The sequence below is a fragment of the Cucumis sativus genome, chromosome 5, assembly GCF_000004075.3.
Source record: "Cucumis sativus cultivar 9930 chromosome 5, Cucumber_9930_V3, whole genome shotgun sequence".
NCBI classification, from domain to species: Eukaryota; Viridiplantae; Streptophyta; class Magnoliopsida; order Cucurbitales; family Cucurbitaceae; genus Cucumis; species Cucumis sativus.
In genome coordinates this window covers 4128184-4142287 of record NC_026659.2, presented here as the reverse complement: position 1 = coordinate 4142287, position 14104 = coordinate 4128184, and the positions used below count along the sequence as shown (strand labels likewise).

Genomic DNA, 14104 nt, shown 5'->3' with positions numbered 1-14104 from the left:
CCACTCCATCAACCAACATGATACCTGCCTCCCCCTCCTCTTTCCCTTTCTTCACTTCATAACCTTAGTTTTTCCATTATCCTCTCCCACTAATGTCCTTATACTTTTCTCATTTATATATAATTTTTAAGTCTTCAAACTGCCAGAAAAAAATGTCTGATTGTAACTGTTATTTCTACTTATCCATATCAGGGAAGTTGGGAGCATAGTTTAGGTTGGAGTTTTATTTGGATTGTTGATTATTTTGATAACAATTGTACTGATTAATTTGTTGATGGAAATGATAGATTAGGACAGATTTAATTGTTAGGTTTATTCTCAACACCTGTCTTCACGTGGGAGGTTTATCTTAACGGGCGAGATGGATAGATTTGAACTTATAACTGTAGGTAGTTGATTCACCTTCACCCCACTTTTTCCCTTCAAATTTTGTATTGAAACACAACACTTCCCTCCTAATTTGCTTTCTTAATTCTTCAAGTGAGCAAAAACAAACCAAATAAATACGATGTATGAATGCCGTAGCGTGAAACAGAAGAAGGGGTGGTGGGAGGAATTATTAAACACAATTTGGTTTCCTTTTTTTTTTTTTTTTGGGGGGGGGGGGGGGGGTTGAAATGAATAGAATAATGTGAAATTTTGACTGTACAGAATGAAGTCCTAACTAAACATAGACTTGTAAATATAATAGGAATTACTTTGGTTTGTTTGATATAATGCAAACCAGAATGCACTCTGCAAACCTTTCTTCTAGTTTGACTGATTTGAACCGATGCAAGAAGTCGTAGCCAAAAATGGAAGATTCTTATGGAAGAAGGGGTTGGGGGAGGAGTCATTAAACCCAATTTAGGGGGGATGAAAGAATAGAATAATGTGATTATTTGACTGAATGATTTGATTTGAACTGAGTGAAGTCCTAACTAAATATAGACTTTATGTATTATAGTAAGGATTAATTTGGTCTTGCTTCTTGTAATACAAACCAGAATGCACTCTGCAACCCTTCTTCTAGTTTGAAAGGTGTTCTTGATTTGTTGGAAAAATTAGATGTTTTGAGTGTGGCCTTAGAAGATGGATTTTGACCCAACTTTTTGAGAATTGGGAGCATACAAAGAAGAGCCCCCCTCTTCTGGTGCCTTCCAACTTTTTGTAGAATAATAATCAATACATATCATTCTACAGTACTCTGCACTCATACCTCTGACTCATAAACTTTCATTCAACTTGCACCCAAAGTTGGGTGCTTTCATTCTAATCTTGTTCAATGTGATTGAGATTGAGATGGGATTGTTTTAAATTAATCTTACTATATGCCCTTTTCCCCCCCTTTCTTTGATTCCTTTTCTTGTATTTGTTTGGCAAGAAACATGATTCCATTATCTTATCTTTATACTATCTTTTGTTCACTTTTAGCTGACATGATTTCGAAAGGTAACAATTTTTTTTAATAGTTGCCATTTGTTTATGCTTTTGAAGCTCAGATCTAGCACTTGTGAAACTTCATTTGGTAATATCTAATGTGTGAAAGCGATTATACTTTATTTGTGGGCTTTCTTCCATTCACAATCCTAACAACCTCCTTGCTATTGGAATCTAGTAAGAAACGAATGTCATAGTTCAAATGGATAATTGAGTTGGTTTGGTAGCGTTTTTGTTTCTAAATAATTTTGTAAATTGTTTTTTTTCCTTATTTCATAATTCAATAACAAAAGTAACATAAAAATGTTGAGTTTTAAGATGTCAGAGAATGAAAAATAAGATATGGTTATGGACAAAACCGTTACCAAACATACCCTAATTTTTGAGTTTGTAGAAATCCTCCTATCGTGCTTAGTAACGCATTTTGATTGATACGTCAAGTAAAGTACTTGTTGTACTTTTGAGACAGAGTTGGGATTTAAATGAAGTTGTGGCCACCAAAATAATGGTGAGTAAAAGTAAGATTTAAAAGTATAGAATTATTGAAACTTGTTTTTAGTTGAAATGTCATCATCCTGTAGGTATTTTCACACTATTGATGTTAAATAGCATAGGATACTATACTATATCCAAATGAAATGTAATTTTTAATTTTAATGAATACCAAAAGAATATGGTTTTATAAGAGAATAGTTGGTTTGGGGATAGAGAGAGAGAGAAAGCGTGTGGGTTGGAGTTCCCAGAGACCTTCGTTAAGTCCAAATAAGCAACGACGCGTGGACTTTTTTCTTTTTCTTTTACAATTTTCATTTAATGGATTCCAGTTTTTATTCATTCATTTCTTTCTTTGATAATTTAAAAAAAAAAACCACTTCGATGAAGCAATTTTTTTAAATTATTGTTTTTAGAAATTGGACCTCTAAATAATACAAATTTAACCTTCAAACTTATAAGATAAGTTACAATTTTTCTAATTTTAATATTATCATTTATGATAATAATGTTTAATTTTAAAAATGTGTTGTGTGTATTTGTGAGAGAGGGTTGGAATGTTTGGTTATCTAACTTCTATTTTCCAAGTCTCAAGTGATGTTGCACGTGATGTTGACATCCATTTGACAATTCTATATATCTAAATATCAACTTTACATTTCTTTCCTTTGCCTTTTTTTTTTTTCTCCTCTAAAAGAGTATTTGATAATATCAATATCGATTTTGTATATTATCGAGAGAGATTGAGATCCTTTAATTCGTACAATCTCTCTTGGTGTGAAAATGGTTTTTATTCATTGTATTTTTTCTATACTATTTGCTCATTTATTCGTAACTTATTTGAAATCGAAAATTTAGTAAGTGTGTTGGTTTAAGAAGCATAATAATGTTTAGAATGTGGGTTAATGAGATGTTTATAATATTGATTAGTGGTTACTTGTTGTGTAAAAACTGCAACATATAAAATGGAAAAAGACCAATTTTGGTAGTTAACATTTAAAAGAAAAAGAAAGTTTGAAAAGAATAAAGAAATTACAAAACATTTATTATCATCATTGCGTTAGTTTACAGTAAAGCAAAAGTGGCTGCCTCCATTTTATTTTGAAACAAATTGTTTTAGGTCTTTTGAAAGGTCCACACGCTATAAAGACTCTTCTCTCTCTCTCTCTCTAAATTGTACACACAAAGTTATTTTGTTGGGTTTAATTTCTCTCTCTTGTTTTGTCTTTACAGCTTCTCTCTTTCTCTCTCATCATACATTTTGTCTTTTACTCTTATCTCTATTCTTTTTTATTTATTGCAAGTTTTAGTTTTTTACATTTTGAATTTGTTTTTCACGTCCTTCCACTTCTATTTCTAAGTTCAATCAACTTTTCCACCCATTCTTAACTCTGGTTTTGGATTTAAAAAATTAACTGATGTGAATTTTATATATAATAGGTTTGTGGATTTGGAAGAAAAAGCATATCCGATAAGTCAAATGAAGTTACAAATATAAATTCAAAGTTTAGAGATTAAATAGACACAAAATTTAAGGACTAAACGTATATGGATGAAAGCTGAAATTGACCTACTATACACACAACCACGAATGATGATATAATATGATATCAAAATAGGATGATGTGTGAGAATTCTTATTATACCATTTCCTTTGTATTTTAAATATTTGACATCTTAAAAGAATTAATTTATAGATCACGCATGGGAGTATGAGATACAAATATCAAATTTATTAACAATATGAGTATGATTTAAGTAACATACACTTGAATTATAAGCTTCAAAATAGAAGTGGAATGAGGGAGGTTCCAAACAACATACATACTTGTTTCATAAGATTAGATGCAACCTAAAGTAGAGAAATTATGGAGATAGTGTGACAAATTAGTGTTAAAAAGAAGGGTTGAATGGCTCCATCGTCTCAAAGCCAAGTTCTTGTGTTTGTGATATTTGTGTTGAAAAAGAGTTTGGGTAAGATGGTAGGCTGACAGCTACCCTGATTTTATGCCAACAAATTTATTTAATTATTTAGGTTGGTTGTCTCACACAATGACACACCCATTTTAATCCAAATTATTATTCGTACTTTAATTTTTATTAATTAGGAATAAAGTTATTATTATTATTATTATCATCATCATCATTTTATTTTTATTTGAAAAGATTGAAGAGAAAAGATGTTTGAAAGGGAAGATTCTAAAAAGTTGAAACAACTAAATAAAAACCCCTTTCTTTAATTTGATGCCATTTTACTTCACAATCATTTCATCAATAATCCCTTTTCTTTTCTTTTCTTCTCTTTTTCCCTTTCATTTCATGTATGAACCAATATATATATATATATATATTCTTTCATTTAACAAAGTCTTTCCAGTCAATATTTCCATGTAACCCTTCATTATGTCCACATGGCCAATTCCTCTTTTCCTTTTATTAGAATAGACAATTAACCAATCAATTATTTTTGTTACACATATATTTTTATCAAAATGGGAAAAAAAAAAAAAAAGAAGGTTAACTCATAGTTAATTTTAGATACATCAGTAAAAATTGTTAAAGTTATGTTTTTATGTAAATTAAAATTAAGTTTATTATTCTTTAGTGATGAGAGTTTTTTAAAATCATAGCATATGATATAGATTTAGTCACACGTGATGCTTGTAGGAGTTAAGATAAACCATATATATATATTGGAAGTATGTATGAAAGTAATTTAAAGTTAATAATTCGTCGTTGGTTTAAGAGGAACTAATTAATTAATTCTATTTTCTTTGTATTTGAATTAATTTTCAAATGAATAATTAGAATTTGGAGCTTTTGTACTTAAGTTGTTGTTATTATTATTATTATTATTTGGGTTTAGGGTGTAATAAGTTTTAATATATTAATTTGACAACGTTTCAAATATAAATTGATCTAGAATACCAAATATATATATATATTTTCCTCAATTAAATTTAACTTATATGTAACAAATGTTTAGTGATGCATGTAAATTTCTTACATCACAATCGATGAACAAGTTTGGAGGAAATATATGTATAATTTAAGTTAATTAGTAATTGGGTTAAGAAGGACTAATTAATTCTTGTGAATTAGTACTTTAATTAATTGTCAAATGAATTAGAATTTCATGTTCGACATAATCCATATAGGTTGTTTTCTTTCTTTTTTTTCCTTCTTCAATTGTAACAAGTCTAGATTGGAGTAATTTGAACCTCTTTTCAACTTTGATATAGATGTGATAGTTGTTATAAAAGATCTAGAATAATCTCGATAAATTTGTTAACGATATTCTAAAATAGTCAACATATGTAATATACTTTTTAAAGTATATTGGATTACATTACTACTTCAAATACGGACTTGATACATCCACGTATATAATAATACTAATGATAATATATACACACATTAACATCCTCATACTTTCATACTTTCATATAGAAATAATATTATTAGATATGAACAAACTCTAATGCTAACCACTTGAAAGGATCTTCCAAATATGGACTTTTAACCATATTTGAATTTAGGATATGATTATAAATGACAGCTCTTTTAGAAGAAAAAAATATATACTTTTAAAGTATAAACACTAATATAATTACAAGTGTTGAATAACAAAGCTGAGAACTTTGAATTGATCTATATACTTTTAAATTCCATTTTTAAATACAAGCTAAGTATTGGGATTGCATAGATTCTTAAGTGCTTCCTCACCCAACACTTTAAAACGTTCTCAACATTTTTCAAACATATGTGTAAAAATGGATCATTATTATCATAACGTTGTTACAACATTAGATTTATATTGGTTGTACTAATTTAAATATAATACAAAAATGGGTTTCTTTTATAGAATTTTTATGTAGATGTGAAGAGGGAGACATGACCCTAGTCCCTACTAATTATAATAATAATAATAAGAAGAAGAATTTTGTTATTTAAAGAAATTAAGAGAAGTAATTTCCAAGTGATGAGCAAAAATTTCTAAATTGATGAAAAGAGTGACAAGTGGGTATAGAAACTTAAAAAGAGGGTGTGTTTAAGTAAGTAAAGTCTACCTTGAAAATGTCACATTCTACTAGAATACTTTTTAACTTTTATTCAATATACTTTGTAGAGAGTTAGGTGTATCAATCTTTCTTTCTTTCTTTCTTTCTTTCTTTTCTAAAATGCTATTTATTACACACACCAATAAATTAAATATCTTTATCATAATTATTCTATAATTCTTATATGTTCCAGAAATAATAATAATAAATGTATAAATAAATATTTCTCCTTTGAGTCAATTATTATTTTCTTATTCATACATTTTATTATTGCAAAAGTTCATTTGTTTGTACATATAATTAAAATTTAAGATATAGTATTAAAATGAAGCCTTTCTTTTTTTTCTCATTCTATCACTTTCTTGCTTCCCACAAGGCCTAATGGGTTTTTGTTTTTGCTTTTCTACACCAAAATCTTCTCATTGCCCACCAAAATTTGCCCTTTTTAGAAGAAAATTGTTGAATTAGTCCCAAGTCATTGTCAAGTTTAACACTTCACACTTTGGTTGTTGTTTGGGCAAGAAATTAATATTATTATGTTGTCTCATTCATCTCAAGTCCAAACCCAATTTTGAAAAATTAATACTCTTTTTTTCTCCTTGAAGTTTGGATCATTAGTGACTATATAGCAACGAATTGGCCGAACGATAACGTTTTTGGATCGACACACAACGACATATATGATGTGTCATCATTGTAAAGTGTATATATCAAGTAATTTTCACATTTCAAAACTTGTTTCTCTTTTCTAACGTGTATACCAACATATTCAATATGTTTAATTTGATGATGATTTTGTTTATTTGTTTTTAAAAATTATCCGTAGGTTTGCTTAATATTTTATTAGTTTGTTTGTTTTTAAGTGAAAGTAGACTATGAAAAATATTTATTTAATATATTTTTCATGAGTAATATTTGAATGTCGGACACCATTTATCTTTGAACAATTTGATGAAGTGTATAAAAATAGATGCATCCGAGTTTTTATTATTTAATCGATTTTGATAAATTTTAAATTAGATAATCTTATATTAAAACGTGGTAGTTGAACCTAATTTTTGTTTACAACTTATTTCTTTTTTAAAAACTCCATAATAATATAAAGCAAAATATTGTTGTTAGAAAAGCTTTGTTTTGTTTTCTTTAATTATTATTTCTTTCTATTTAGTTTTAAAGAAATAATAACACTCAAACTTTAACTATAAGTGTTAAAACAAACGGTAATTATTTTAAATGACATCAAATTAATACGTTTGTAATAATATTTTACTATATTTCGAAATATAAATTGATTAATTTTTTTATATTTGAAAACATTTTTTAAAATTAACGTATATTTGTACTTTCTAAATAATGTTTTTAAGTTTTAGAAAAAATGATGATTTAATTTAGAATAGTGAATCGAAAAGCAGAACATAATTGGTAATTACTAGAGAAATTTCGTCCCAACACGATTTACTCACCCATGTTAATTATTGTTACTTTTTCTTCTTCTTAACGTGGGGGACTAATGATAATTTACCATGCATATAATAATTAGGATTAGGAACAGTAATTTTAATGTCTATTTATAACCATCCACTAATTGATTAATTATATATGAAGAACCAGTCAATACTTAAATTGTAGCTACTTTGAAGAAAATGATGTAGCAAAGTGGACTGAATTAAAATGATCAATTATGATAATATAATTTATAAAGTATATTGGAGATTACACTATTACTGCCCAAGAAACCAGTCCAAAGCCATTCTACCAAGTTAGAAAATCTTTGAATTATTTTTTTTCAAATTTATTATTAGAAAATACATATATGTGGGTATGAAAAGTAATATATTATCATAAATTAGGAACGATTATTTTATTTTATTTTAATAGTATTATAATTATATTTATGATTACATGAAAAACATTACTCAACCAAATCAATTTTTATATATATAATTTGAGCAATTATAAAAACAAATGTGATTTGTCCATCAAATCATCCAAAGAGAATAATTTGTTAACTTAAAGTTTATTGCTTTAGCTTACTACTTTAATGAAATAAAGTAAGAAGTCAAGTAAATTAGAAGCAATATCTTTCTTTTTTATTTTTTTTTATTTTTACTTTTATTTTTTCTCCAAAGAAAGGTAATAAATTATGAAGTCTTTATTAAAAGTAAAAGGGTTTTATTTTTTTAAAAAAAGTGCTTTTCAAAGGTCAATTGTCCCTCTCTATAGGGAATTAGGCTCTTAGAGCTAAAAATCAATCAAATATATTAATTCCAATGCAATCGAGTGGATTTATAAATTTAAGTTTACTTCATGGAAAATAATATGTAATAATAATTTATTTACTCTCCGACATTACATCTATTAAAAAAATATATTATAATTTTAATTATCTTCCCTCTAAATAATTTTAAACCTTTTGAGGGTCAAGATAAAAATATTTTAGGTTAAAATACTAATTTGATTTTAGTATTTTAGAGATGGATTAATTTTAATGTATTTTTGTATCAATACTTTTCATAAAACTTGAATTTAGTTTTTTAAAATTAATATTTATTAGAAGTTAGATAAATTATAGTAATATTTATTTCATTACAAAATAGATTACAAATTTCTTTTATTTTTTAAAAAATCAACAAGAACTTAAATGAGAAAAAAAAACATATAATTGGAAAACTTTGACAACCTCTCATTTTAATATGATACACATACTATTGTTTTAAATATATATATATTTCTTTTGGAAAGAGTACTCTTATATATTCTTGAAAATTTGTATTTGGTTAATCACTCACTGATATATATATTTAACTTTTAAGAAGAAACATGAAGAAAGATTGATTTGTGTTTGTATTAAAGGAATGAAATTAAAAATTAAAGAGTAAGACATTTAATAATGGCCCTTTTCTAACTAAGAAAAACAAAAGTAATTCATAAACAAATCCTTCAATAATTTTATTTCAAATTTCTAAAAAAATGACGCAAGCAATACGTAGGAGACAAAAGTCTTCCTCTCCCCCACTAAATTCCTCTTCTATAAATATCACCTTCTCACCCTCTTTCATTTCCCAAACACACAAAAACTCACCAAAAAAGAGAGAGAAAATATTCTCTCTCCTCTCGCCCCCACATTCTCTCTCTAGAAAATTTTAATTAAATACATATATATATATATATTTTTTTAATTTATGGCTTACGTGGCCAAATGTACTAATAATTCTCCTCCAACTCCCATCAGTGTTAATAATAATCCAAATAATCCTTTATCTTTCTCCCCAATGTCTTCTTCCCCACCCACTTCTCAACCATCCTCCCCTCCGCCCCCTGCGGTGGTTCTCAGCCCCTGCGCTGCCTGTAAGATCCTCCGTCGCCGCTGCGTCGAGAAATGCGTTTTGGCTCCTTATTTCCCTCCCACTGACCCTCTTAAGTTCACCATTGCCCATAGAGTTTTTGGAGCTAGCAATATCATCAAGTTCCTGCAAGTATGCCCTCCATTTCTTTTCCTTTTTTTTTTTTAATCAAAAGTTTATCATTAGAATCTCCAACTTTCCTACAATGCCCTTTGAAATGGTCTAATATATCTTCTCATATATACTTACTATAATATTCTATATTCTTTTAGATGAGGGATTTTAAAAAAGGAAGAAAAGAAAATCTATTTTTGTTTAGAGTTTAAGGTTAGAAAATTACTATTAGTAATAATGGTAACAAGTTTCTTTGGTATTTCTAAATGTAAGAAAAATATATAAGAGGGGTATAGTTGGATTTAACTTAGAAAAGAAAATGAATTGATTTGATTTGACTTAACTAGGTTTTTTTTACTTTTGATGGGACTTAATTAATGTATCAATTCCCGTAATTGGTGGAATTTTGGTTTAATTAAACTTTCATTTAGGTTAGATTAAAATTTAGTTGAATTTTGATATTGAGAAAAGTTTACAAATTTTGTAGGAGCTTCCCGAGTGCCAAAGAACGGATGCAGTGAGCAGTATGGTATACGAAGCAAATGCTCGTCTGAGAGATCCAGTTTACGGTAGTGCAGGCGCAATTTGCCAACTGCAAAAGCAAGTGAGCGAACTACAAGCTCAACTAGCCAAGGCTAGGGCAGAGGTGGCCAATATGCAGCAACAACAAGCCAACTTACTAGCCTTAATTTGCATGGAAATGAGGCAATCACCGGAGCCTGTTTGGCAGCCGCAACTGGTGGACACTACATGCTTCCTCGATGACGCCACCCTCAGCTCACCATGGGAGCCACTCTGGACGTGATCTGCCCATTCTTTTGCAGTCATATTTAATTTGGATTAGATAAAGGATTTAAGTTAATTAGTTAAATTGTTATAGAAAAATATATACTCTCTAAATATATAATTAGTAATGTCGATGATGATAATAATGTTAATGATTTTAACTTAAATATATGAAAAGGGATCCAAGTTTTTTCCCTTTAAAATTCTGATATTCTTAGTTTCAATGGAGAGAAAGAGAAGTGGAAAAGGAAGAGAAACTGAAAGATGTTGATTTGGACTTTTTAGAAGGTGGTGGTTGTAATTTCATTTACAAGATTTAATTTTTAATGAAAACTCCTTTTGGGTAACCTAATTTTTGCCTTCTAAATTGGAATTATTATGTGGTGATGATTTCCTTTCCTTTCTTTTCTTTTCTTTTTCTTTTCTTTTCTTTTTTTTCCACATTTCTTCCTCTCTTTTCTTCCATGCATATCTATGAAATTTTCCCATTATTAGATCTCTCTTTCCTTTCTTGCTCCCTTTATTCAATGCATAGAAAAAAAACTTGTAATAATGAGGAAAAAAAAGGTTAAGCTTTATTTATTTATTATTACTATTATTGGAGTTGGACCCATATATTTATTAAATATATATTATATATATAAAAAGTAATGGAGATAGATGATCGAACATTAAATGAATACTTATAACTAATCCCTTTGCAAATTAGATTATTTTCTCATATAGAATACAAAGAGAGTTCCTAAAAAGGAAACAAGTTGTCATCTAAAAGAAAAAAGAGAGATTTTTTATTTTTCAGTCAATCTACCTATGCATGAAACTGAGAGATATAACATGTTGGATTTTCTTTTCTTTTATATATGAAATTTTAAAGTTATAATCTTAAATGAATTGAGTGGATATCAATTATTTGTTGCGCTTATAACCTCGCTTAGTAAATTTAATTTAATGTTAAGAATGACTTACGAGTTTATTTTTTAAATAGATTATAAATATACTATTATATAACAAAATAAAAGCTAGCAAGTGGCAATGTTAAGTTTTGGTAGTTTTTTCAGACCCATAGAGTTGTAATTCTATCTTTATTTATTTCAACTTAAAATAATTTGAAAATAAAAAAGTGGCACTATAAATTGACTAAATTTGCAGCTTTTTTTTCTCTTTGTTTGAATTCCTCTCTCCAAACTGACTCTGTGTTTCTCTTATTTTTGGTCACATTTTTCAAACATCCAGAAGAAAGAAAGAAAATATAAAATAACCCCAATGATGTGTTGAAAATTTATTGTCATTTTCTGTATATTTATATACATAAGTAGGACTAATAATTTAATATATACACATTTATAATTGGGTGTAGTGTTTATCAATATTATAATGATAAAAAATAAAAGTAATTAGGCACATCAATCATCATTACTTTCAATAGTCAAATGGTCTTAAATTTAATTTATGATCCATTCAAACTAATTAAGATTTAAATATATAGTTAATCCTACAAGTTTTATAAGAATTTAATATTTGAAGATTGAAGTAAAAAATCATTTAAGATGAATTAATTAGTAAGGTAAATTGTTTCAACTTGTTTAGACATATATCTTTCATAAATTAATTATCTAATAAGAAAATTGAATCTCTAACTTTAAAATTGATGCATTCATTCTATTGATAATTAAGAAAGAATGCAGTGTTTTTTTTTGTTAAGAAGTGACACCTGGTGAGCTTAATTGATATTTGTATGGTAAGGTAAATATAAAGTTGCTATAAAATATACATATATAGTTTTCTATTAGGTTTGTTAAATTGGATGTATATGATCCCAAAACTTCCAATTATTGAAATAGGTTAATTATTTAAATAACCATAGAGATAAAATCGAATAAAATAAAATAAAAACCCTTGGCAGGTTTCAAGTTTGACTTAGCTTGTGTACTAGATTTGTAGCAAAGTACTACTCTGAGGTCAAGTGTGAACTAACTATATATAATGTTATAAAGATTACTCTATGTTACAAACTGGCTAATTACTTTCTTTTTTACAAATTAAAATTTATCAATACCCAATGTCTTAATTAATTATATATAATGTTATATATAATTATTGGTTTTTAGTAGTAATTATTGTACAACTATGTGTGAAGTGGAAGAAAAGAGGGAGTGAAAAATTAAACATATGGTTCAATGAATATGTAATCTTATTATATTAGTGGGGTGAAAGTTATTATTAGGTTGAGAGTGACATAAGATGATGTTAATTAGAGTAATACATTATAAAAGTGCATGAAAGATTTTCTCCATTACTATATAGTACAATATCCACCACTTTTCTCCATAGGTTAAGTCTCTACTAACATAATTCAATTGGTTAATTAAAACATTAGTATTTAATTTAAATTTTTGAACCATTTTTAATGTTTAAATGACAAAATTGTTTTTTTAAAAAAATATTTAAGCGTAAACTTTTAATCTCAAAATCGATAGCGTGCAAGCGTTGTGTCAACCGACCTATGATTATTGACTTTCAAAATATGAAATTATAAAAATATATATGATGTCAATTATCACTAGTACGTATGTGTGATGTTAGGAGTTACCGATATACTTTTCAAACGTTGAAAATATAGAAATAATTTTACTACTCTATACCAGCTAAGTGACAATAATTACTGAAAAGCAAACAAATTAACGCGTTTTTTCTCTAAATAAATAACTTAATAATGTTTGGAAGTAAAGTTAAAATCATTTCAAACGTTATTATTTCTCTTTTTCCTATTCTGAAAAAGGTTAAAATCAAGGTTTTGTAACTAAGCAAAGCACCAAAATTACTGATGTGTCGGCATATTTCTTAAATATTTTGAAAAAAATGGGAATATATATAGATATATAAAGTTTTTTTGGCCGACATGTCGGCCCATCCAATGGCCAACCTTGTAACTAAATCACGTCCACACATTGATAGAGATCTCCTACGTCAATTTTTAAAAAGAATAAAAAAAATTGGTAGGTTTAATTATAAATTTAGTTAATTTAGTTTGAAATAAATTAGAGCTTAGTTTTATAATCTTAAAATTAAAATTTAGCTTTTATGATTTTATCAAATTAAATTTTATACAATGAAATTCTTCTTATTGAATGAGCTATTTTTTTAAATTACATAAATCAAGATTTATATTTTTAAAAATAATTTAACACTTCACCAATTGTGTCGACCGAATATATACTAATAGTATTTCTTTCATTTAAAATCTACTTGACTATTCATTTTAAAAGATTTTATGTTTTTCAAATCTAAAAGTGTAAATGTAATTTATTTTTATTAGAATTTAAAAGTAAAGTACAAAATATAGAATATACATCTTTAATGAATAAGATAATTATAGAAAATAAAAGATATTGTCGTAGATTTGTTAGATTTGAAATCTGGAGGTACACCAAAAACAAAAACATCAATACTTCATTCGATATTTTGTCAATCTTTTAATGTGTTTTTATTCATCATCTTTATGATTGATGACGATGTTTTACAATAACTTATTTAGATTTGAAAATAAAATAAAAAGTAATTTAAAAAAAAAACAATCGTATAATTTAGAAAATCATTTGAAAAACCATCATCACAATATAACGCTGACTATTCTATATAGTCTTTTTAGAATAAACGAGAAAATGCTCCACCTACCTTCTAATATATTTCTTATCTTTTTATTTTACTTTTCTTTACTTTTAAAAGTATTTGTTTCTTTTTATTTAATCTTATATCATGATTTTCAATACATTTTTTATTATTTAAAGAAAATAGTTATAAAAAAATCCTATTAAAAAGAATAATATTTTATATGCAAAAATATAATTAAACTATTAATCATGTAGTTTCTAGAAGTTAAGTAGGATT

The 14104-nt window shown here is 27.0% G+C and overlaps 1 protein-coding gene across 1 annotated transcript; it reads left to right on the top strand.

Moving 5' to 3' along the window:
* The first annotated feature begins 9049 nt into the window (after positions 1–9049).
* LOC101204854 (LOB domain-containing protein 1) lies at positions 9050–10568 on the top strand. The gene is made up of 2 exons (XM_004143645.3): positions 9050–9448; positions 9918–10568. The coding sequence occupies exons 1-2, from the start codon at positions 9155–9157 to the stop codon at positions 10233–10235; spliced, it is 612 nt and encodes a 203-aa protein (XP_004143693.1). The 5' UTR covers positions 9050–9154; the 3' UTR covers positions 10236–10568.
* Positions 10569–14104: the final 3536 nt, after the last annotated feature.